Source organism: Rhipicephalus microplus, chromosome 6 (assembly GCF_043290135.1).
Source record: "Rhipicephalus microplus isolate Deutch F79 chromosome 6, USDA_Rmic, whole genome shotgun sequence".
NCBI lineage: Eukaryota > Metazoa > Arthropoda > Arachnida > Ixodida > Ixodidae > Rhipicephalus > Rhipicephalus microplus.
In genome coordinates this window covers 19429548-19457064 of record NC_134705.1, presented here as the reverse complement: position 1 = coordinate 19457064, position 27517 = coordinate 19429548, and the positions used below count along the sequence as shown (strand labels likewise).

Here is a 27517-nt window from a genome sequence, read left to right as displayed (position 1 = left end):
GTTTCCGCAGTGATGAACTGAACCAGGGATATTTGTTATCGTGAGCAATAGAGATAAGAGGCCTACCCGTCCACTAAATCTGACATTTTGTCCTTAAATACAAGCCAATTATCAGCCACAGACTGCAGAAAGAAAGATTGTATAAAATCTGATAGAAAAGGCCGCTAAGTCATTGCTAATGCCTCTGTAGTCCGCTCTATTGTAGTTAGGAATGGACCTCGTAGCCATTGAACTTATGTATGGTACCGGTTTGTGGATGGTGAGTTGTAGAAGATTGTGGTCACTAAAACCATCACAGTATTCAATTGTGACTATCGTATCAGGGGTGGCCATCATCCTCATCATCATAATTCATCATCATCATCATCAGCCTGACTACGTCCTCTGCAGGACAAAGGCCTCCACCGTGTTCCACCAGTTAACCCGGTCCTGTGCTTCCTGCTGCCAATTTATACCCGCAAACTTATTAATCTCATCTGCCCACCTAACCTCCTGTCTCTCCCTGACCCACTTGCCTTCTCTGGGAATCCAGTTAGTTACCCTTAATGACCAGCGGTTATTCTGTCTACGCACTACATTCCCGGCCCATGTCCATTTCTTCTTCTCATTTCAACTATATTATCCCATTTGTTCCCTAATCCACTCTGCGCTCTTCTTTTCTCTTAAGGTTACACCTACCATTTTTTTTCTATTGCTCGCTGCGTCGTCCTCAATTTAAGCTAAACCCTCTTTGTAAGTCTCCAAGTTTCTGCTCCGTAGCTAAGTACCGGCAAGATACAGCTGTTATATTCCTTCTTATTGAGGGATAGTGACAATCTACCTGTCATAATTTGAGAGTGCTTGCCAAATGTGCTCCATCCCATTATTATTCTTCTAGTTACTTCATTCTCTTGGTTCAGCTCCGCCGTTATTACCTGCCCTAAGTAGACATAGTCTTTTACAATTTGAAGTGCACTACTACCTATCTCGAAGCGCTGCTCTCTTCCGAGGTTGTTGTACATTACTTCCGTTTTCTGTAGATAAGTTTTAGGACGCACCTTCCTGCTCTCCTTGTCGAACTCGGCAATCATGAGTTGCAATTCATCCCCTGAGTTACTCAGCATAGCAATGTCATCGGCGAAGCACACGTTACTATGGTACTCTCCATTAACTCTTATTCTAACTGTTCTCTCACTAGGCTTCTGAAAACCTTCTGTATGCACGCGGTAAACAGCACTGGAGAGATTGTGTCCCCCTGCCTTAAACCCTTCTTGATTGGTATTCTGTTGCTTTCTTTATGAAGTACTATGGCAGCCGTTGATCCCCTGTAGATTTATTCCAGTGCCAGGGGTGGTTGTTAGCACCAAATCTAGAATAATAGTACCACGTGTTGGTTTATTTACTACTTGTGAAAAGTTGAAATCCAACGAAAGGGTAATGAAATCAGTTGGTTGGGTGATGAAAAATCAGTGGCAGGGTGATGAAAAAGTGGGACAGGTAATATTGAGTAAGTCAAAGTCACCAAAAATGTATACGTAATTTGTAGGATATCCCTTGATTCTGGCCAAGATGCTCTTTCGCAAATCGTCTTGGAATTGTGGACCAGCATCGGGTGGACGATAGCAAACGCCTATTAGTATGTTCTGGATATGAGTTCTGCATGCTGCCCATATTATTTCCAGATCAGAGAATATATCAATTACGAATGATGCGATTTCGTTCTTGAAGGCCAGCAGTACTCCTCCACCTCTTCTTTCTGTGTAGTCACGCCTATAAATGGTGTAGCCCTTATCAAACAGCAATTTCTGGTTCCTGATATTAGGGCACAACCAAGTATCTGTAAGTGTTACGACCTTTGAACAGCTGTCATCAAGGAAGGATTAAACTTGGTCGCATTCTGGTAGAATACTTCTGATGTTAGTGGATAAATATAATAGCAGAAAAGTGGAGGTGGGTTTTGATTGTTCACTACGACCACACTTATTTCTCTTCCTCTCTACTATTGTGAAGTAAAAACAGTTTTCGTGGAGGAGTCAAAAACGTATGACCATCTATTCGGAGCTTATCATCCGATAATCTATAAGGTTCAGCCTTTCCCCTGGAAAATTTCAGCAATTTCCTTCTTGCTTTGCGTGTTGAGGGGGCAAAGCCTTCGTTTATTCCGAATTTGGACCCTTTTAGTTTGCGAGCAGAAGCCACAACGCTTTGCTTGTCCTTAAAGGCGGTCATCTTCGCTATTATAGGACGACACTTGTTCGGAGCAAAGTGACCTGATCTATATACTCTATAAAATTGTGAATCAGTCATTGTGAAGTAAAGATTTTGGGAATAGAAAGTAAAGATATTCACTTCAGTGGCCGTCCGATCTCCCTTCTCATTATCTTCAATGTCAGAAAAGTTTATCAGATAATATCATTCTGTTTTCGGTATCTTCGCACCATGACGACATGCTTTTTAGTTGATTGGCGATGTCAGAAACATTTGAGGCGTTTGTTTCTCTAAGAGCGACCATAGAGTAGGCCGCCTCCAGTGTCTGCACCCTTTTATTTAAACTCTTGATTTGAAGGTCAGTCGCAACTTGTTTTTCTTTTACGCCCTGAAGTTCCCGCAGTCTAGCGTTCTGACCTTCCTCGATTCTACGAAATGTCTCGAGAACCGAAGCCAGGGAGCGCGACAGATCGGCAATTGTGGGACCTGAGTTCAGCTCTACGTTTCCAGCGACTAAAAGTAGCAAATTAACTATACTAGAATTTATTCGTCATGGCAGGAAGGAACAATTTTTTAGTGACGTGAAAAACATGAGGTGGGCCCGATGCTGCAATGAAACAACGATCAGAGGTCCTAACGCTATAGGCATCATTCAAATAACTAGCCTGCGTTAGCAGTACGGAGAAGTGACTCCTCGTGGCAGCGGTGTCGTGCCGAACTGCGAGAATCAGAGGTAATGTAATCGTACTTCATTCTTGTGCAGTTTAAATCCGCCGACGGCATTGTTGTTATTCACACTCACACACAAAGGCTCTGAAAAAGACTGAACAGCAATGGTGAAAGAGGGCAGCCCTGACGCATGGAGTGTTGCAAGTTGATGCGTGCCACCACCAAATTTATAGCAATCAGTCGCGTAGTACAGCCTTTATATGCCGTAGCCACTCCCTCTTTGATAATGCAGCCTACGCTTACCAAATCCATGACACTCACCAGCACATCTTGTGACAAAAGATCAAAAGCTTTCTCTAAATTCAATTGAAGCATTGCTACGCATGTATCAGTCGCATCACAGCACTCCAGAACAACTGTGGCCTTATGTATAATGGTCACAATTGTGCGTCCTTTGATCCCGCACGCCTGGTGTGGACAGTTTAGCTTTAACATTTGTTTGGGGGCTTAGAAAAACGTGCACCGTCAGAAAGCTGGAAGGCAACGCTTCATTTGCCTATTCATTTATTTGTTCTGTATCCATTTATTTAGAAGAAACTTTACAGGCCCTGTCGATCATTGAGTAAGGAAGAAATGCATTGACACCATAACAGTGAAATACAACAAAAACCGCCCGGAATCACATTAAAGAACAAATTGGTAAACAAGCAGAACCGTAAAACATGGTAAACAAGCAGAGAAAGATCTAAACATATTGAGTAAAAAAGGCGTTAAGACGACCATGAAATACCTTATGATTGCTTATCAAAACAGTTTTATAAGGAAGATAATTCCAGTAGGATATGGCACAAGGAACAGCTGATGAATTGAAAACAGTACTTTTTCCAAAAATGCACTTGAAAGTAAGATGATTATGTACTCTTGAGGATGTGCGTGTTAGCGCTTCGATTGGTAATATAAAAGGCTCATCGGAATGAATACCTGCAGTGAAGCAGACAAAGCAAGGCATTGTTGCGACGAATATCAAGCTACTAAAAAGAATTCTTGGACGTAATCATTGTTATGCTGGCACACCAATCAAATTCCGGGTGATGTACCGGGAAGCCATATTATGTATGCGTTCAAGCAGGGTAATAAATATTATTGGTAGGAGAACCATATATTAGTTGCAAATACTGTTTGAGGGCGTAAAAAACGTCACGTACACTAATATACGAATGGCAGTATTGGAATTTTGCAAGTTGCGCCTCAAAAAGCAAAGTGTTTTTGATGCTGTGTCACATTTTGTGAATGCGCAAAGGCCAAGAAAGATTAGTAGTGAGGCTCACTCCAAAGTATGCCATAATATTTAGGCTGCATTCAAACGTGGAAATGGTGCGCTTGCGTGAAAACCATATAGTTTCACAATTGGAAGGGTTCAGAAACAATTTTAATTTCATGCACCAGTCAGAAGTAACGTGAAGATCGTGCTGCAAAATATTGTGATCGTAAGCGGAAATAATTGCTCTGTAAATAACACTATCGTCGGCAAACAGTCGTATGCCGGAGGGTAAGTCATTAATAAATATTAGGAGAAGTATTGCTTTAGAACACTCCCCTGTGGACCATCTGACGTGACCTCAGTTATAGAAGAAGGACAATTGCTAACAACCACAAACCGATGATGAAGTTACAATAGGTTTCTAAGCCAAGAAAGAGTCAGTGAGTCTTGACCAAATTAGTTAATTTAGAAATGAGATGACAATGTGCAATGCGATGGAGGTTTTAGAAATGTCTCGAAAAATTAAATCTGTTGGCTGTTCATGTTTGACTCCAGCTCAGTGGTGAATTCGAGCAATTGTGTTTCGCAGGAATATTGTTCCTGAAGCCGTGTTTTTTTCTGGAAGAAAAAGTTAATTTTTTTAGGAGGGCGTAAATGTGCGAGGCGATTACGTGTTCAAGCAGCTTACATAGTACTGATGTTTGCAATATTAAACGATAGTTTTCAGGCCGACTTTTGTCTGGGGTTTTAAAAATGGAGATGACTTAAGCAAACTTCCGATCTACGGGTAATACTCCAGAGGACAAGGACGGCTTAATGTTATGGTATAAAATTACACTTGAAATAGATGCTGTGTTTCTAAGGGCTTAGTTTTATTATCGTTGATACGACAGGCAGATGGTTTTATAGGTTCGTTAATGAGGGAAGCAGTACCATCCACTGAGACATGTATAGATGTCCTAAATGAGTAATCGTGTTCCAGACCCACTAGGATATCAGAATGGTTGTCTGTTGTAAAACGAAATGTAAAAACATATATTGAATGCTGAAGAACATTCCGCATCTGAAAGCGGTTGTTGTCTCTCGTCTAGCAATGCAATATTGAAACTGTGATTAGGTGCTCCATTTCCAAAACTTTTCGCGGATTAAATTTTAGAAGAGAAAGTAGGTCGTGAGCGAAATCCTTGTCCTTAGCAGTCCTTATACTTGTATACTTGCTTATATTTGTAAACCTTAATGAAAAGACAAGCCAAAATTGAGAACCAATCGGACTTAAACGTTTTGTAAAAGGCCGCGCTCAACCCATGTTGTCCAGCTGACTTTCCTGGCTTCAGCCGTTTTACTTTCTTTCTTCTACTTCCAAATTTCAAATGGGCAGTTCCAACCCCACAACAAGACTATCGGGCACTTTTGACATCACGGATAAGAACGTCTTCGTAAACATTCCTATGTCGACCTCTAATTGCCTAAACAGATCTTGATACCAGTTAGAAAGACCATTTTTTATTCTTTCAGTATTTGTTTAAATAGCACCAAGTCTGGTTAAAGGAAGAGGAGACTGCCTAAATTACCTGGCTACGCTGTGGCATCTATGCCTCGCCCGAGTGCATGTCTTGGCGGAGGAGTTGCGATGTTTATCAAAACGAAATTCATTTTGACATTTTCCTAAACACTCCATGCCTTCTCCCTCTGCTGAGACTCTGTTCACACTAAGCGTGGGATTACACTTGGAGTCGCCTACCGGCCACCCTCCTCAGTGGTCAGAGCCCATCTGGACAATGGAAAACCTGTTGACACCTCTAATAGCCTCTCAGATCCCAGTTGTTGCAAGCGGAGTTTTCAATATTATTTGATCAAAGATATGTCTGATTTTGTCTTTTTACTCGAGTCTCTGAACCTTAAAAATGTCATTTCCACTGCAACTCGTGTCACTGACAATTCGGATTCCATTATTGACCACATGTTATGTCATGCCGAGTGGAAAGTGCTGGGCATTATGATGCGAGCATTCCTGAACATAACCCAACATTTAGGTTTATTCCTTGTGAATACCTAAAAAAGGTAAGCTCGTCACGATTCCAGAACTCGACATATGTGAATTATGTTCTGCTGAGCCGAATGCTGCAAGAAGTGGCATGAAAGTGTGTATATGATAATGACGTAAAAACTTAGTGTAAAAACTTTCTGGAATTGATGCACAAACTGATTAGGGAACGGCAACGTACTCGTCGTAACTACGATCACGCTTTCTGTCTATGGATGACTGACAATCTGTTAGAAATATTGAAATTCCCCGCAGGGGTGCCTGCGCAAGTAGACGTTTGGTGGGAAGTGACACCACGGACCCGAGCTAACGGGGGAGTTTCTACTCCCTCCCACGCCTAGCCGTGCGTGGCTTTGCCATGTCCGGGGAAAAAGGGATCCTGGGTGTTGAGTCGATGCTGGGTGATTGGGCCGTTAAGGCGCCCCGGCAGAGGCAACACACCCCTTTGGCCCCGGCTTCACGTAGAGGGCACCCCTGGGCTGACCCACCCAGGGGAAATCGGCAGTCGCCTTTTCCTATCTCTCTCTCCCTACATCTTCGTCTTTGTCTCTTACTATATATCTGTTCTGTCTTCTTCTCTCTTCTGTTTACTTCCAAACTTCCTGGTGGCTAGGGGTAACCCTGTGCGAATAGCCTACCTTGCTCTAGGCGCATTGGGTTATAGTGGCGTTGTACGGCTGGCGTCTGCAGGTTTCAGTATTCGCAAACTTGTAGCGTCCCCTTGTTGGGCTCCATGGTGGGTGGCCGCCAACGCTGCTGAACGAAAATAAGACAGGCATGCATAGAGCATTCCCCCTACTGTCTGATCGTACCGGCTCAAGCGGGTACGCATCGATGATATAAATTTTTTCAACCAGCCAAAAGAAACATATCCTCACTTTCATGTTATCCACTGTGAAAAAAACTGAAAAGCGAGCCAGGACCGTCTCTCCTTTCCTAGTTGCTGCATGTCTTACCGAAACTCTTGGCACAGGATACAAGGTAACCAAAATGGCTAGCGCAGACCTTCTCCTCAAAATCCGTAACAAAGAACAATTTCAAAAGCCAGACTGTCTTTCGGATTTCGGTGGTATACCAATAACCATAACACAACATAGATCAATGAACAAAACTCGCAGAGTGGTATCTGACATGGACTTACTTGAGCTGACTGAGACTGAACTTTCGGAGGGGTGGAAGAGCCAAAAGGTTACTAATGTACAGAGAATCATCATCAGAATAGATAATAAGGAAACACCGACAAAACACCTAATACTGACGTTTGCATCCAGTAAACTACCGTAATCTATTCAAACAGGGTACACGAAGACATCTATCAGGCCGTACATACCAAGCCCTCGTCGTTGCTTCCAATGCCAGTGGTATGGCCATGGCTCTAAAACCTGCCGTGGTGGCCAGACTTGTGCACAATGTGGACTCCTAGGCCACGTGTTTGAGAACTGCAAAAAACCACCACACTTTGTAAACTGCGAAGGAAACCATGCCGCGTTTTCACGCTTCTGCACATACTGAAAAAAAGAAAAAGAAATAATTACGTTCAAGGTGAAAGATCTCATTTAAGGAAGCACAGCGAAGAGTAGCACCATTCTTTGGACCTACATACGCTGATGCGGCGCGTCAGGGGGCACAGCCGCACCAGCCCTCGCCACTCCTTCGGCCCGCACATACCGAGCCGGTGGTTGTGGCACCTGCCCTCAAGGCGGCTGTAGCCCAGGCTACACCGCCTACTCCCAAACAGAGACCGGAAACTCCAGAGTCCCCGGGTCTCAAGGCCTCACCTCACCAGGCGAGGCCCGAAATTCGAACTAACAGCCCGCACGTGCGGGCATCCAGTGCCTCCGAGGATGCAATGGATACGTCAGTACCCTTGGTGGCGAAAGAGCGGCGTGGCTCCTTGAAGCGCGCCAAGAAAACAAAAAAAGCAGATAACAGGGCCTGGTGACGGCCCTGTTAAGTGAACTCAAACTTCCTGTCTAAACAGCCACACGCTTTTCGTACACACAGCACAATGTGACATTCACCATGAATACTCAAATTATAGAATGGAATGTCACGGGCCTTCTCAGAAACCTTGACGACATCCAAGAACTGTTACACAAACACTCACCAAAAGTGCTGTGTGTACAAGAAACACACCTTAATTCAAAACACAGAAATTTTCTTCGTAAATACGTTATTTCCTGAAAGGACCGTGTTGATGCCATGACATCATCCGGAAGTGTTGCCATCATAGTGAATCAAGAAATTGCATGCACACACTTACAACTCCAAACATCTCTTAAGGCAATGGCTGTTCGAGCCGTTCTTTTTGATAAACTGATCACAATCTGCACTATCTACATTCCTCCTAGCTATCAGCTGCAAAAACGTGATTTACACTCTTTAATTGATGAACTTCCAGAGCCTTATGTTCTCTTTGGAGACTTTAATGCGCATAGCAGACTATGGGGTGACTCTCGGTATGATGCGCGAGGTCGACTGATTGAACAGTTCCTTCTCTCGTCGAGCGCGTGTCTCCTGAATTGAAAAAAAAACAACCTATTATATTCTCGCTAATAACACCTACTCCTCCATAGACCTAAGCATAGTATCTCCATCTCTTGTGCCTCTACTCCAGTGGAAAGTCGTCAGTAATCTGTACGGAAGTGACCACTTCCCCATAGTTTTGAGCGCAGCTACAGTAACCGAGTGTCCACCACGTGTTCCCAAGTGGCTCATAAACAGAGCAGACTGGGAACAGTTTTATACCATCGCTCGTCTAGGTTGGAATGACATATGTACTTTGAAAATTGATATTGCTGTCAACAACTTCACAGCGTTTTTGATTGATGCTGCAACAAAATACATCCTACAAACAAATAAACACCCTGGAAAACGGCGTGTGCCATGGTGGAACTCTGAATGCCGAAACTCGTGCAAACAGCAAATCAGAGCTTGGAGGCTGCCTTGGAACTCACCGACAGCCGAAAATCTTGACACCTTTAAGAAAATAAAGTCTCAAGGCAGGAGAACGCGTCAGCAGGCCAGAAGAGAAAGCTGGCAGAAGTTTTTGTCAGAGATCAATTCGTACACACAGGAGGCTAAAGTCTGGAACATGGTCGGTAGGATAGCAGGAGAACAAGTACACACACGTCTACTCGTAAACACTCAGGGTGACACCTTGGAATATCAGGCAAACTTCCTCGGTGCACACTTTGAACAGGTGTCCAGCTCATCGCACTATACTGACAATTTCCAAAAATACAGAACAAGAATAGAAAAGGAGAAACTCGAACACAAAGGCACTAGATACAAGGCATATAACCAATCTTTCAGTCTAGCTGAGCTGCGAACGTCTCTAAACTCCTGCAGTACTTCTGCCCCAGGTTCTCACCGTGTAGTGCATGAAATGTTAAAAACCTACCAATCGAAACACGAAAAACCTTAGTTTGTTTGTACAATGCGATCTGGTTTTCTGGCACTATCCCTACCTCCTGGAAAGAGGCTATTATTATTCCCATTTGGAAGAGGGCAAGGACTCTTCTTTACCTTCGAGTAATAGGCCTATTGCACTTAAAAGCAGCTTGTGCAAAGCATCGAAAAAATGATAAACTGCCGACTTGTACATTCCCTTGAAACAAACAATATGCTCGCCCCGTTTCAGTGCGGGTTTCGAGAAAGTAGATCCACCACAGACCACCTTGTTCGTATCGAGGCACAGGTCAGGGACGCCTTCGTCCATAAACAATATTTTCTCTATGTATTCCTCGATATCGAAAAGGCTTATGATACAACATGGCGTTTTGGAACTCTGAGGGACCTGTCCCACCTTGGCGTGCGTGGAAGAATGTTTCACAGAATCGAAAGTTACCTGTCAAACTGGACATTCCGTGTCCTAATGGGGACGGTTCTTTCCCAAACATGTGTCCAGGAAACAGGCGTGCCACAAGGTGGTGTACTTAGCTGCACACTTTTTCTCATCAAAATGAATCCCTTGCGCTTATCCATCACTCGCAATATGTTTTATTGTACATATGTGGATGACGTCCAGCTTGGATTTAGATCTTGCAATCTGGCAATGTGGGAGCGGCAGGTTCAGTTAGGTTTAAACAAGGTCTCCAAATTGGCAGAGGAAAACGGATTGCGACTGAACTCACAAAAAAGCACGTATGCCTTGTTCTCCCGAAGGAGAGGCATGCACTCAGAACCCGACATTGAACTGAACGGTCAACGTCTGTCTGTTAATGCGGAGCATAAATTCTTAGGATTATTCTTGGACGACAAGTTGACCTTCGTACCGCACATCAAGTATCTAAAAACAAAATGTTTAAAAGCCATGAATATTTTAAATGTATTGTCACGTACTACGTGGGGTAGTGACAGGCAATGTCTCATGAACCTGTATAGAAGCCTCATTCGCACGCGCTTAGATTATGGGGCCGTTGTTTATCAGTCGGCGACACAAAGTGCTTTGAAGATGCTCGACCCCGTGCACCATTTGGGCATCCGCCTTTCTACGGGTGCCTTTCGCACCAGCCCCGGAGAAAGCCTTTACGTTGAGTCAAATGATTGGTTGCTTCATCTGCAGAGAACTTACATATCCTTTGTTTATTTCCTTAACGTGAAAGCAGACAAGAAGCACCCTTCATACTCTACTATTTATAATTTGTCGAGCTCAATTCTGTTTCAAAACACGCCTTCGATGAAGCAGCCTTTCACAGTTCGCCTGAAGAGTCTAGCTGAGGAAACTGGAGTCTCACTTGAACACAGTTTAATGGCTCCTGTAGCATGCCCGCCACCATGGCAATGGCAGACTATAGACTGCGATGTGTCTTTTCTAGAAGTTACAAAACATGCGCCTATTGCCCATATCCGAACATACTTCCTGGAACTTCAACACAAAGACACACGTCCTGAGTTTTTTACGGATGCCTCCAAGTCTAACTCCTCTGTGTCCTACGCTGCTGTCAGCCCATTCTTTTCGGATGCTGGCCCTCTACATCCAGGCACAAGTATCTTCACAGTGGAAGCTTATGCGATACTTGTGGCGGCTAAACACATCAAGCAATTACAAATACAAAAAGCAGTAATTTATACGGACTCCCTCAGTGTGGTAACGGCTCCGCACACTCTTAAAAAACAAAAAACCCAGTCCTTGTCTCACTTTACTCCATTTTGTGCAAACTCTACACACTCAAACACATGTTGTAGTTTGCTGGGTGCCAGGGCACCGTGAGATTCAAGACAACGTGAGGGCGGATAGGCTCGCTGCATCCGTCCACAAAAGCACTGCCCCTACACCCATATCAATCCCGGCCCTTGATCTTAAGCCGTCTCTCAAACGAAACCTCAGGGTCTACTGGCAGAGCAAGTGGGATACACACACACAAAACAAACTATACATGATTAAGCCACACCTTGGTCATTGGCTGCCCGTATCGAAATCGCGTCATACATAGGTAATACTAACGAGACTCAGGATAGAACACACATACACGACGCACACATATCTTTTGTCCGGTGGCGATCTATCATTGTGTGACAGATGTGGTGAAGCATTAACAGTCCTCCACATGTTAATCCAGTGCAAACACTTAGAAACTCTAAGAAAACAACAATTTCCATTACCCTACCGACAACATATACCTTTACACCCTGCAGTGTTCGTCGGTAGGGAACCGCTTTTTAGTCATAAATCATTGTTAGCCTTTTTAAAAGAAATTCATAGTTTTCATAACATATATCCGGGCATTCCTTAGCTCGACCTCTCCAGAGAGGTTTTTGCTGCGGTGTTACACAAGAAAGCACTTGCCTCACGGCCCCTTGACGCAAGGGTAGGAACGAGTGAGGCACTTGTGATAATGCCATACATATCCACCATCTTTTTTTTATTAACACCAACTTTTGTCATCTATTCACACCACACACACTTTTCACGGCATGGTCATGATTTTATTACTTGTATGTTTTTACCCGCCTTACCGCGAGGAATTTTATGGCCCTTATACAGCCGCTTATCACAATCATTGTCCACATTTTTAGTAAGATGAACTGGCGCTCTTTGGCCATGAAATGGCCCTTGCGCCACAAAACATCAAACATCATCATCAGAAATATTGAAATTAAAGGACTCGTGCTACAGTAAGTGGAAAAACAATAGAGGTAACGCGTATTACCGGGAAAGCTTCAAGTTTTATATAGATGAGTCGGTGACAATAAAACGGAAATTTAAGAAGGAGAACTACACAAAATATATTCGTCGGGAAGGAAGCAATAAAAACAAGTATGTAAAGCAATCACAGATTTTACAGGCTTGGGCCAAAAAAAAACGTTCTTCCAAACAGCCTCTCCTCAAAAGTTGCTGGTGATTTCAATGGATACTTCACTAGCAATGGGGCTAACCTTGTTGGTCAGTATCGCCAGTCAATATCCTCTCTTTCTCTTCCCTGGCTGATTGGCAATGAGTTCGGCCTTGCGGAAATCAGAATAGATGAGATCGCTTAGGTTATGGCTAATGTGTCAGTAAAGAAAACTTTTAAAGTAGATGGGATACTGGCTAAAGTTATGAGAGATAACATTCACCTTCTTTGTACTCCGACATGTCACGTTTCCACCATGTATTTGCCTGTCATATATATCCATCTAGAATAAAAACTGCCAAGGTTGGTCTTGTGTACAAATCTGGGGACTCAAATAATCTTAACAGTACAGACCTATCTCCATTCTAAGTTGTTTTAACATTTTTCGAGAAGCTGATTGTTCATCAATGAAAACATTTTTTGAGTGATAATGGTGTGATATGCCCACAGCAGCATGGATTCCTTCCTGCAAGGTCTAGAGCTTCAGCTATTCTAACGCGCTCACACAGTATTGTCGCTGTGCAACGCGAACAAAAGATGACAGCAGCTTACGGTAGCGAGAAGAGCGTATTCAGGATCAGCTGTACAGCTGTTGTTGTTGTTGTTGCCCCTTCGCACTGGCACATACCCACTATGGGGGATTGGCCATGAAATCTAGAAGTATCCTATATGAGATATATTAAAAGGTTTATCCTTAATGAAAAAACTAATGATGTAATAGAAAATAATAATTAACTAAAAAGGAATATTAAACTAAACAAATAATTGAAGATTGAATCAAGAAGAGAAAAGGTGAGGTAATACTACAGTGGAAGACAGAAATTTTGAGTAGACCAGACAATCGAGCTTATCTCACCCGGTCACAATCAAATGAATATGCAAATTTCATTCAAAATTAGACAAGTGTCTTCAGAAATATATTTAAGCAGGCATTATTATGACATGCGCTTTGATTCTCGAATGAAATTGCATACAGCATCGAATACGCTCCTGTGGCAATGTCCCAAGCTAAAGGCACCGAAACTTAGAACATTATCTGCAGTTAAATTTAAACCTACTGCTTGAAACGGAACAATTAAAAGTCTTTTCCTAATTAATGAATAGTTTTTACATGTTATAAAGTAATGCTCTATTGTTTCCGTTTCTTCACAGTGGTGCTGATCGAAACTCCTATTTCTAAATTTATATATTGTCGCAGTGCGACGCGAACAAAAGATGACAGCAGCTTACGGCAGCGAAAAGAGCGTATTCAGGATCAGCTGTACAGCAAGATGCCTGCTTCGTTGTCGTCCCGAAAGACCACCTGACCCACTAGCTGGAATCTACAAAACATTCCTATCGTCGTTCTTTTTCATATAAACACGTGTCACTTGCCCCTCCTTATAAGAGCATCGCCCCGATGCTGATTCAGACGCGCAGTATTTTTTTTTAACGTGCAGTCAGTCACTCACATACGGCTTCATACGCACTACATGAACAAGTTCAGGCTGGTGCTGGCGACGCCTCGGGCATTGGGGACTGTCGGAGACAACCTCGTAGGTGACGTCACTTAGCTGGCGCGATATTCGGTATGGCCTGAAATATCGCCTTAGCAGCTTCTCGGACAGTCCACGTTTTCGTACGGGTGTCCAAACCCACACCCTGTCACCGATTTTGTACGTTACAGTTCTATGGCGAGCATTGTAGCGGCCTGCGTCGTAGTCTTGTCGCTGGTGGATCCGTAAGCGGGCGAGCTGCCTAGCTTCTTCCGCGCGTTCGGTGAACACGTCAGTGCCTGTGTCGGAAGCGTCCCATTCATGTGGCAACATCGCATCCAGCATAGTCCGTACCTCTCGTCCGTGAACCAAGCTGAATGGAGTCATGCGAGACGGATCATGCGAGATGAATGGAGACGGATTGGCGCAGTGCCAGCAATAGCGGGCTATGTGGCCTACACCTCCGCAGTTGAAACAGAGTGGACGCCTGTCAGCAGTGCGCCAGGTGTCTGTTCGGCGAAGCTGTGGTTGCCATGATGACTCCTCACGCGACGAAGGCCATGGCAGGCCAGAAGACGACTGGTCGTATGGGGGCTGGATGGGTGGGCGCCACGATGTCTCCCCCTGTGGTGGTGACGAAGAAACAGTTGCAGGTGGTGGGTAGTATGAAGGCGGAGCGGGTGGGGAGCTTCAAAGGGCGGCAGCGTACGTCATGGTACGTTGTTCGGGGGCAGGATCAGCTGTCGAGAATGCTTGGCGGATTTCGTCACGGACGACTTGAGCGACAGATGCCATGGGTGTATCCACTACCGGAGTCCACAGCCTTCGCAATTCTTCACGAACAATCTCTCTGATCATGTCACGTAAGGAGCTATGACTGTCAAATGTCACAGGGGCGGCCTGAATTTGGGGGCTGCTGCACAAGCGGTCATATTGTCGGCAGCGTTGGTGAAGGGCCCGCTCGATAGCCGACGCTTCTTTGATGAAGTTCTCTACAGTGCTTGGCGGGTTGCGCAGAAGTCTGGCGAACAGCTGCTCTTTCACGCCACGCATGAGGTAGCGCAACTTCCTATCTTCAGTCATCTGCGGGTCAGCCCTCCGAAATAAACGTGTCATGTCTTCGGCAAACATGGCGACCGTTTCATTGGGCTTTTGGACCCTTATCTCTAGTAGTTGCTGGGCGCGGTCACATCTGTCGACATTGGCAAAAGTTTCAACCATCTTCTGGTGAAAGTCGGTCCATGTGGACAGGTTGCCTTCTCTGTTCTCGTACCAAGTACGAGCGCTGTTATCGAGATAGAAGTAGGCCCGGCCGAGCTTTTCCTGAGCAGACCAGTGGTTGATCTTCGCAACACGGTCATAGTGGTCTAACCAGTCTTCTACATCTTCGTGTGCGCCCCCACCAAAGCGTTTAGGCTCCAGCGATTGAAAAAACGTTACCTGGGATGGAGCGGGAGGACTGGTGCCGAGAAGTACAGGCGGGGGCTAGTGTTAGCCATTTCTAGATGTCTGGTGGAGGTTTTCTGCGAGGGGTTGCAGTCTGGAGGAATACCTCGTAGCCGACGACTGAATCGATGGACAGGGGTTGCAGTAGGCACGTCCGGGCTTGATGAACGGCTCCCACTAGGAGTGTGAAGCATCGGGCAGCGTCGCGGCCCAGCTCCTCCATTAGTGTCGCAGTGCAACGCGGACAAAAGATGACAGCAGCTTACGGCAGCGAAAAGAGCGTATTCAGGATCAGCTGCACAGCAAGATGCCTGCTTCGTTGTCGTCCCGAAAAACCACCTGAACCACTAGCTGGAATCTACAAAACATTCCTATCGTCGTTCTTTTTCATATAAACACGTGTCAATATAAACACCGCACTTCACAATGATAAAATTGCCGCAATAGTCTTCTTAGATATTAAAAAGGCATTCGATACTGTTTCTCACGAGAACTTGCTACAGAAGCTTGAAAGCTATCGCTTCAGCGACAGTTCAACACAGTTCTTCTCGAGCTACTTCCTACTTGTCCTGGAGGAAGTAAAAATTAGTGATTAACAATAACGAATCTGCATACAGTACAATTGAGTATGGAGTACTCCAGGGTTCTGTATTAGGCCCGGTAGTTTTTCACTGTACATAGATGATGTTCCCAAAGCACTACAGTATTCTAAAACATTATTGTACGCGGACGATACAGCCCTAATATTAACAAGAAATTGTGTGTCTACATTGCAAGTTAACCTAAAGGTAGATTTGATAAATGTAAGCAAATAGTTAAATCAAAATCAATTGACACTGCATCCGAGAAAAATGAAGTATGTTGGCTTTCGATCTAGGTGAAACAACATAGACATGTCAGTATTGCAACTATTTCTGTACAACAATCATCGAGCAAGTAACATCTTTCAATTATCTAGGAAATCTTGTTGACCAGCATCTTTATTGGGAAGAACAAGTTCATAGCGTTTGGAAAAAATTCATAGCATTTGCTTATGGGTGTTACACATTATTCAAAGCACGCGAATGCTTTGGCCCTTGTTTGATTTGGACGTTGTACTTTTCTTTTTGTCGCTCTCATATAAGCTACTGTATAGAATTGTGGGGTGTAACATACGTGACGTACCTTGTACCTCTTCTACGACTACAAAAGAGATCCCTAAACGCAATAGACAGAAACCATAGAAATCCAAAAAAAACATATTTTGGGGGCAATGTAGCCCAGCAGTCTGGGCACTTTGTAATTGTAACGTTGCCCTTTCTGTTCATAGGCTCCAGTTTTCCAGTCTCCTCCAGTCTATTCACCATACCATCAAGACACACAAGACACAACTCTCACGCCAAATTTAATTTACCTGCTAATTTTAACCTGTACAGTAAACGTTTATTAGGATATCATGAAACGAAAACTTGGAACAAAATACGTTTAAAAGTTAAGTATCACGATAGTTTAGGCTCAATGCAAAAATATTTTGTTTGCAGGGTAAATACTCCTGAATAACTAATTTTTCTGTTATCTTTTGTGTGCGATGGTGTATTGAACCTTATGCTGTTACATTGGTTGTAGGGATGTGGTTAAACACCTGACTTATTACATGTCTTCTTTATCAATTGTTTCCTTGTTTTTATAGTACTGTTAATATATATATTAGTTCACCTAAATAAGTGTCTATATGCATGTTTGAATATGCATACATGTATACTCATATATAAGTATATATGCATGGGTATATATGTGTGCCTGTAAGTATATATGCTCTGTTAATCTGTTCGTGCCTACTTTATTATATACCGAACACCAGCCCTAGCGGTTCAGCTAGTTTGTAAATATTTTGCGTGTTTTCTAAATAAATTGAAATTGAAAATAAAATGAATCATCGTAAGTTTATAGTGTCATGCGTTTTATACATGTAGGGGTGGATCGGGCGAGGCTGACAGAAAAATAACTTGACTGATCGCCTTGTGTAGCACATCCGTAGCAATATCATTCGATACATCTTGTTTCGTATGAGTAAACAAATTAGAACAATTCACATTTTTCTACAAGAAGTTAGACTTGCACAGTGTACAGAAGAAACATTGTTCACGGCACATCACTGGGATGCTGACCACGACACTTGCACAAAGTTTCTGTAATAGGTAGACCTACCTCTGTGGTGGCCGCCACAGTCTTGTCAAACTTCTCGAAGTTAATTGTGATGCTTGCCGTATTCGGTGCATGGAGAGCTGCGGGCCCACTCGTGCAATTTGCAGCTTGTTCGCCGAAGTCCTCACTGCTGCTGGAACACTTGCGCTTTCGAAAGCTTTCACCGGTAGGAAGTAGGTGCTGGTGGTTGCGGTGGAGGATTCTTGCTTCCTCTGTGACGACATCGTATTAGCAGAAAGCATTGCATGGCTAGAGGACTCGTGCTTTGGTCGACCCTCCTTTAACTCCAATGGTGTCGCCTGCTCCCACTGGCTCTAGGGTCTTCCTGCAGGCGGTGCTCTGCCGACGCTTTCGGACCAGCAGTTATGGAACGGAATGGACATCCGATAGCGTCGTTCGCAGTCGCCTTCCTTGTAACTCCTCGGCAGGTGAAGGCGCACACTTCATCGGTGTTGTCCTGTAAGCGAGTAGTCCAAGCCTAAAGGTTTGCTTCCCGTCTGTAGTTTCTTTGGTGTTCTCATAACGACCTGTACCCCTTTTTCCACGAGGCTATGTGACTATGAATATATCGTGCTTCAAGTGACGTGTTTGAAATTGTATACCGGAGAAAGTGCAACGAAGGTATGACTTCTGAACTGCGGCCTATTATCGGTACAAAGCAAAACTAGTATGCCATATCTAGCGAAAATGGCTCTTGGTGCATCTATGACAGCTCTCGAAGACGTTTCATTGAGCAACTCCATCTTCGAAAAGTTAGAGAGTATGTTATAAAAGCAAATTTATGTTCTACCGCCGTATTAGAAAAGGTCCACCCGTACATGTTACCAAGGCTGGGGTGGTACTGGGCGCATATTAAGGGGCTATGCCGGCTTTTTATATGCGTATTTTCTGCATGATGAACATTTATGACAGATAGATTCGATATCTCGATTTAACCCAGACCAAAAATAGGCTGTCTTGCCCTGAATTTACATTTGTTGACACCTGTCATCTTGGTGAATGTGATTTAGCGTTTCACTTCTCATAGAAACCGATAGTACCACCCTACAGCCTTTCAAAAGTAGGCCGTTAAATTGAAATAGTTCTCCTTAAAATGGCCACCATTGGCTCTTGACATCCTCATCACATTCTAGGTTTTTCACAACGTCTTTCAGCACTTCGTCCATCTCCGTTTCCGCTGAAAACCACTTCCATGTTCGGACACTCACTAATGAAGACATCAGACTTACCGATTTGGACTTCTACAATGTCGCTGTCGGTGTCACTGGCTTGCTTCCTTGTGGCTCTCAAGAGCTTGTCGGCAAGTACGAGCGGCTTCCCTGAAATGAACATTAGGTCAAGGGCACAACGCAGCAAACGGAGATTAAAACGCTGTATCCTTGGTGGCATACCTACTATTCGTTTCCGAGCAATAGTAAACAAGGGCCGATTATCGGTATCTGCAATGAGATGGCGGCAGTAGATAAAGTGACAAATTCTTTCGCAGCCATACAACCAGGCTAACGTTTCTTGTTCGATTTCTGAATACTGTTGCTCAGTTTTGCTGAGCATTTGTGGCGCGTACGCGACCGACTTCCACGTGTTATTGTGGTATTGTAGCAAAGCTGATTCAACCCCATTTCATGACGCGTCGCGTGACACTTTTTTTTTCAGGACCATATATCGGTAGCAATGGTTCTTTGCTCAAACTATCATAGCTGCTTCATTTCCGATTGTGGTTATCTGTCCATTCAACGTTCGGTCCTTTTGATCAGGCCCCTCAGTAGGGTGCTTATTTCAGCGAGGGACGGCCAGAGCTTGCTGAATTAGTTGGCGATGCCCAGCATTCGTTGCACCGTGAGCTTGTTAACCAGTGTTATAATATGTCACATGCACGTTATCAAAAAGGGCTTGGTTTGATGCCGTATTTGTCAGCAACGTCCCCGAGAAATTCTCTTTTTTTCTCCCAAAAACCTGCACTTTACTGGGTTAAATGTAATGCCGGCACGTTCAGCTGCTCATGGGACCAACCTAAGACGCTCATTATGTTCTATTTATGCAGCCCAGATAAGGACCTCGTCCGCGTACACTCTGAACTCTAGGAAGTTCTTCAAAATTTTTATTTATGGTTCTCTAGAAGACCTCTTAAGCAGATTCTATACAATAGGGCAAGCGCAAAACACGGCAGCGGCCAAATGAAGCTGCGAAGGTGCTAATTTTGGAAGTTTTGTCATCTGAAGTAATTGGTGAAATTCGCAGTTTACATCCAGGCGTGAGAACACGGTCGCGCTGGCGAGATATGCTTCTATGTCTTCTCTGCGATGCATTATGTATAGTTCTCTTTTTAAGCACTCCTTTATCGATCAATGCACATTCCGATTTTCCCGTCTTTTTTTGAACAATAACCACCAGACATACCCGCTCTTTAGGCTTGGTCACCTTCGCTAAAATGCCAGCTCGTTCGCATGCGGTCCATTTCATCTCGAGGGGTTCTTGTAAGGCCACTGGAACATGCCGTGTGGCCTGGACGGCGGGTAGGGCACCGTAACATAACACCACCTTTTATACTCACTGCAGGCACCCGCTTCCAGATAACAGATGGCACAATTCACCAAAGACGCATTCGTGGATCCTTTTAGATACGCTGCAAACACGCGGTACATGTCCCATAAGTTGGCATGATTAGAGTCCGAGGATTACTTGACGCCCCTTTCGCACGATGAAAAAGTCCGGGACTGAGGTCGTGAAATTCAGCGTGACTTTGGCCCATATGACACCGAGGTGCTAAATCACCTCTCTTCCATACGATTAGAACACCGCGCCACTTGGATCAAGTGGTGGTTCAGGGCGCATCTTGAGGTATCAGTTCAAAGGCGGCAAATTCGCTTGTGCTCCAGGTTTACTTGTAGGTTTACTTGTATTCTTGATTTTAGCTCACACCATCCAGTCACGTTCACTTTTGCCTAAATTTGAGACGTCGAGAATGTCAAAATCATCATCGGAGCATCGGAGCTCGTGAACGTCTGTAGATGTTCTGCAGAATATGCGAAATCATTACGTTTGTGGAACTTCCGGCACTTCATCTCGAACGCTGGACGGCTTCGTGGTGCATGCGGGTGCCCATCTCTTAGGCACTTAGAAAAGGCGGATCCTGGCGAAAATGTGTCGCCAACCCAATTTACATCTTTTCTACCGGATTTGCATCTGCCTACTGGATCTACATCTTTCAGTTCGCGTGTCCAGACTTCTTGGTGTGCCACTGCTGCTTCTGCGGCATTACATGCCAGTTCAGCCGTTTGTAGGGTTAAATTGCTGTCCTCTATCAGCTTTTTTGGAAGGTGCCTGTCAGTAGTCTCATAAACAATTTGGTCTCTGATGATTCACTCCTTAAGACTGAAAAATGTGCACGATGCTGCCTGCGTGTTCAGATTCCTCACAAAATGTTCGAAGGGTTCTCCCGTGTTCTATAATCTTGAGCAAAATACTTAGCGTTCGTGCACTTTGTTGCTCTGCCCGGCAAAGTATTCATCGAACTTCTGCAAGACTGTTTTTACTCCCTGCTAACTTTCTCTTGCTGGAACTCGAAGGTGTTAAATATCTCAATGGCTTCCTCACCTGCAATATTTAGCAGGAGTGCAATCTTTGTGGCTTTTTTGGGGATTTGCCACTGGTCTCCGACGCTGTCAAAACAATTCGAAGCCCTGCTTGAAGCCGTGCCAGTTCTTGCTGATTTGCCCACTAGTACCCATTTGCCCATTAGGGGTGTTGGCTTCACAAAATTCATGTTGTACGTGCTAGGCGCTAGCTTCGGTCAACTTCTGACACCATGTATCGTGTTTGGTAGTTGGGCCATCCTGACAGTGCGAGGGTAACGGGAAGAATTGTGAAAAGTGTTTGTACCATGCTTCATATAAATGCAGGTGAGGAGCGGACGAGGTTAACCCAAATTTAACTTGACTGCTCGCCACGTTAAGCACATTCGTAATGATACCAACAGATACAGCTTGCAGTTCGGATTTGCGAAGCAATGCATTTCGTGCACCTGCCATCTGGGTGAGGTTTGACGTGGGCGGAGCTTCGATATTTCATTCTTGTCGATTTGTGGCAGGACAGTTATGTTCACTGTTCCACGCTGTCTTATAAAAGAAAGGGTCGTACTTTCATGGTTCGAAAGCTCCGCCAACGACAGGGACACTGCCTAATTATGGAATCTGCTTAAAGAGATACTAGCATACGATCACGCGAGATTTCCTCCCAGAAAAATGGCAGAATTTTCCTGTGTTGCCAGAGCGCCACGCATTACGAATATGCCAAATTGCGTTACGGTACGTGATGGCATGTGCATGTTTTATATCACAGTTGACTCTTTTCTTTTCGGGGCAAAGCACCTTAGAATCACTCAATGTGCGGTTGTCTTAAAGGCTCGACTCGCCCTAGTCAAAGCGTCAGTGCGAAACATCTGTGCTGAATACCATATACAGTGCTCACATAGCGCGCATACGGTATCATAAAATAAAAGGATATTACACCGTAAACAAACACAACACAAGCACTCAACCACCCACATATCAAAGCAAAGCATATGACAAAGCGAACGAATGACAAGTAAAAAATAAAAAGAAACAAAAGGTGGTTAACTGGAACAACATAGAAGGCCACAACACCATAAAAGCAGCAGAGTGTGAATGGCAACTTGTGATCAAAACAAAATTTCTCTTAACTAAAACGTTGTTAAAAGCAGTCTTAATAAAAAAAGAAAAACCTAATAAAGGCATTGACATTCATTCACTCAACGATGAAAACATGGAACACAACAAAAACCTATCGATAACAAATGAAATGCCGTTTTCTAGAACGAATTTGAAGGCCACAATTCACGATTACACGCATAATGCTTCTCCCCATCATCTGTTTACGTCGTAGATCTGTAGTACCGTTTGCAGTTCTTTAATTTGTGGGGCTCCGTGCTCATATTGCTTTTGTTGGTGAAAATCTCAACGTAAAACTTGATATTTGACAATTCTTTTAGAGTCTTTCAAAGTGTACTGATCATAGTCTTTCGATTGGTGCCAAGCATGGAGAGAACATAGGCCTCGTCGAGCCGTTTTATGGCATTTAGCCTGTGGCTTTCAATATCTGTCATTTTCTATAAAAATACTTAGCTGTGTGCTTTACGTGGTACAGTCGCGGTAGTGAGCTGTCCGTTCCGTCTAACGCGTTTGTGTTCAAAATATTTTTTTAACTTTCCGATTTCATTGCAGTCTCAGGGCTTCAGTGCAATGGTATCCAGATTGAGCACAACGAAACCGTGGGAACTTCGTGTGGTGGCAGTCACCACCAGGGGAATATGGGCTGCGAGTGCGGTGGCTCTAGTGCCGTCATCGAAGGCAGCATCTTATCATGAACCTACCGATAAAGCGGAGTCGCTTGGTCTAGCAGCAGAGCCACGAGTGCTTCGTCCCTGGCGACCACCAGAGCTCCTCTCTCTGCATCCAAGCACAACAAAAGGACTGGAAGCGCACGTTTCTTGGCAACCACACCAGGACCTGCTGGCTGATATGGGCGAGAAGTATGAGGTGAGATCGAATGGTGTCTTAATCTTGAAGGCGCGTGAAGGCAATAATGTAGTTTTAAAGTTACTTCAAACGTACCATGAAAGCCCTAAGAGAGTGCTGGCAACTCTCTTTGCGGGAATAGACGCTTGTCCCACATTTCACTCTTTTCGCAGGAGTGCTGGGAGCTTTCTTCTGCACAGAGTAAGCACACACTCTTGACGGAGTTCTGTAACTCTGGCTGAACGAGAGTGAACAAGCTCCCTCCCCAAAGTAGTCGCGCTTCTGAAATAGAGTTCATGCACCCTGTGCCGGAGTTGCGCTACTCTCTCACAGAGCTTTAAAATCTGGTAGGGCTGTAGTGTATCGACTCCCTCCAATAATAAATTGACTCCTGCTGCGCTGACTAACGTGTCGAAAATTATGTCAAATATTTCATAAAAGTAGTGAACAGCATAGTTTGCTACAAGCTTACCTGGTATATGCAGGACAGACATTGGCATACACATTATAATAGCACGCAACATAGCAAACAACAACGCTTAACATATAACTCTCGCGCTACGGACAACAACTTGCACAGCAACTGGTATTTATACTCATGATGTCTAGGTCCGTGTTCTTGTGCGGGTGGTGCTACATTTCTATTACGCATTTTAATGAGCAACTATGTGACTAGCTTGTGTGAGTATCTGCTGATTGTTAGTTATTACGTAGCCACGTCTACCTTTTATTATAAAACTACATGAGTTGCAACGCCATTTCCGAAACTAAATTTCAATAATCAGCTGGTAGTCTGTCTTATCCGCTCAATGTTATAAAGCCACTTGTGCCCAAGCCTGAGAGATGCACTTGGCGCTTGCAAACACAGTTGAGGCGATCTGTCAGCAATGCTCGATGAAAAATATTCCACGAACGTTACGATCCGGCGTTCGATCCGACTTGAGATACCGCCGTGTGTACTTGTACGCTTGAAAAGCAACGCTGGTCGGCAAAACCACAATTCAAACGCATCTCTGGCAATCCTTAGAGCTTTTCATACTTCGTCTACACTTTAAAACAGTGAGAGTCTTACGGATTGCTCAAGCGTGAACCTTTGCGAGCCTCCTGTGCCAAGATCGGTCCAAGTAATTGTGACCCGTGCGAGTACAACTCTTAGCGAATGTAAGCCTAGCTTACCGGCCGAGTCCGTCATGCATACCATCGGCGCTTCTGGGTTTAATATTACGTTATGCCGAGGAGTAAGAATGACTGTACCGTAGACCCTTACCATAGGTTAACTTGAATGCTTCATTGTTTCTTGCATACGGTGTGCGCACAAATAGCGATGAGCATCGCTGCGACGCGCTTGCAGCCTGCGGCGCAGCGCACCCGGGCCACCGCCGACAGCTGCCGGGTGCACTCGTCGGCATTTCGCTGACTCGTACGTGCAAACACAGGCTTGTCTTTCAGTGCGCGTTCATAAAGTAACACGATGAGGCACTTTTCTGCACATGCAATTTGTTTTTTAGCTATCGGCCATGTAGTTCCAGCTTTCGGTTTGCAGGTGCAAATCAGCACACTCTAACACGGCCGCTGTGCATGTCGTCACTTGCGCACAAAAATACACCCAATGCAATCAACTACGCACGTACCTTTCGAGCATTACAGTGGACATAAAACTTTGGCGCACGTCAAACAGCAGAAAAAGCGAGTAACGGTTATTGCAATCGGCAGTGAACCATCTGCCCCGGGCTCTCGCTAATTTTTGTATATTTTCTTTTCTATCTGTTGAATCCTGAAAGAAACTCAGCGTCTTGGCATTAGTGCTATGTATTGCGTGGACGCCAATATTTCTCGTATCAGGACAACGGAAGACTCCGTTAGAAACGAAAATCGCGTGTGTTAAAACTACGAACCGTGAAGTGGAATGGCGTGTTTTCCTCTAACAAGTTTTTTTACCACACATCGGGCGTGGCCCAAAGTGGCGTAGTGGTAGAGCACCCGCCTCGTCATACGTAGGTGGCCAGTTCGAACCTTGCTGTAGAAGTCTTTTTTTGAAATTTTTTTCACAATTTGTGCTGATACTTACCTTACTCACGTAGCATTATGTTTGTGTGGTTACCTATCTTTTGGCAACGCCTTAGCCTTAGATGCCGCTCCTTCTTGCTTTTAATTTGTTCGTAGTGGCGCTTCGGGAACTGAACGTTCATTATCACACCGGCATGCTTCAAATATCACTGAAAGTTATCCTATTACTTGACGCAATAAATTTACATTTCGGGAGTCTGCAAGAACGGGGTGCCAGATCCCATTCATGCCACATCGGCACGAGAGTTTCATAGGTTGGGAACTCCACTTGAGTAGCAGAGTTCACAGTCTCTTTTACACTACATTCAACGAAAGAGTGTGCTCCGCGGCCAACTCTGCCGTACTCCTCCACCGAGGTAAGGAATTCTGGGGAGAGTAACACAGTGCCTCTGCTTTTGCAGTACCCCTCAAATTGTGTGAGTGTAATAAAAAAATATATTTGTATGGTGTCCACAGCCGCCACTACAAGTATACTATAGAGTGACGAATCAAAGACGAATGTAAGGGCACACTACGCTAATTGAGCACGGCAAGTTAACTAATAATCAGTTCGTCGTGATCAGCATGATTATTAACGCTAGCTAGGCATCTTAATTTATTATTATAGCACGGCCTCCGACATGACGGGCGCGTGCCATGTTTGTCTCTGGTTGTCCCTATACCCCCTTTCTGTCGCAAAACCAACGAATATCGCCTCGCACGTCCAGCTACTTCGGGAGAGCGCATTGAGTTTGAATTCCGGCAGCGAGGGAAACCATGGCAAAAAGCAGAGCGCATGGGATGCCAGCGTGCACATAGTTTTTTAAGACGATAGTCTTTCTTGGGGACCTTCGACGCAAACATTTTGGTCTGTTTGCACATTTGTCTGTTTGTGTATTCCTAAAAGCATCGGGTACTTGAAATGGCTCATCCTATCCACAGCGCCCCCAATGTTACTCAAGATTCAGCGTTCATACTTGTGCAATTGTCAATAAAAAGCAAATATTGCGCATGTATGGGGCACCATAACAACACGTATATATTCTGCACGTGCGTCTCTTACTAGAAAAGGCATACATAGGCCATTTTAAGGACTGTCGCGCTAATCACGCTGCGCCGCCCATGCAACGCTTGCACGAACAGGCGAGTGTTTCCAATACTTTGCTAAAACAAAATGGTGGTGGCACCTACCTTGCGTTCTACACTTTATCACCTCTGAGACGGGCGCGCCCACCTGTCTCAGAGCCATGTGCTCCGTTTTCCAAGAAAACTGCCAGATTGCACTCATGTCTCACGTGCGCCGTTACTTGATGCACTCGTTCACCTCCGCTGCATGCTCGAGGCACTCTAACGCAGCGCCTGCAGAATGCCATTCATCGATGTTATTCCGCAGAACACCAAATAAATGTTTTGTTCACTCTCTGCACACACAAAACTATCGTCCTTTGACGACATTTGCTGATTACATGCAGATATGGTGCCATTTTTTTTAAATTTGCGTACGAGCAAGAATCTATGCCAAAAACTTATGGATACACTGAAGACAAGTATTTTTAAAGACGACATTCTTTGTTTGTTGGGAACCTTTAACGCAAAATTTTGGTGTGTCTGTCTGCACATTTGTCTCTTTACCCACTCTTAACAGCATCGGGTATTTAAAATGGCCGACCCCATCCACAGCGCCCACTTATGTTGCTCAAAATTCAGCGTTCATACTTGTGCAATTGTCGATAAGAGCAATTATTGCTTGTGTTTGAGGCACCATAACAATGCGTATATATTTTGTATGTGCGCCTTTTACTAGAAAAGGCATACATAATTAATTTTAAGGACCGTAGCGCTTATCACTCTGCGCTGACCATCTAATGCTTGCACGGAAAAGTTAGTATGTCCAACGCTATGCTAAAACGAGACGGTGGTGGCACCTACCCGTCGCCTTGCGTTTTATACCTTATCGCCGCCGAGGCGGCGTGCACACCTGTCTCAGAGCCACGCGCTTTGTTTTTGAAAAATAAACTGCCATATGGCACTTATGTCTCACGTTTAACGTGACTTGATGCGTTCGTTCGCCTCCGATGCACGCCCGAGGTACTATAACTTAACGCCTACAGAATACCAGTCACCGATTTTCTTGAGCAGAACATGAAATCAATGTTTTGTTCACTCTCTCTACACGCAAGACTATCGTCTTTTGACGACATTTGCGAATTAAATGCTGATACGGGGACAATTTTTTTAAAAGGAAAGTATTATCTGACTAAAGGAAATGATATTGTTTTCGGCAGTAATGTTACGAGCGATCTCTATTGGCTGTGTTGTCAGTTACCTCGTTC

The 27517-nt window shown here is 44.4% G+C and overlaps 1 protein-coding gene across 1 annotated transcript in view; it reads left to right on the top strand.

Moving 5' to 3' along the window:
- Positions 1-27517, top strand: part of LOC142765206 (uncharacterized) — a 1282698-nt gene that overhangs the window by 842545 nt on the left and 412636 nt on the right. The window contains exon 6 of the mRNA XM_075865840.1: positions 22845-23159. Coding sequence (XP_075721955.1) covers positions 22845-23159 — 315 coding nt within the window. The remainder of the gene's footprint in view (positions 1-22844; positions 23160-27517) is intronic.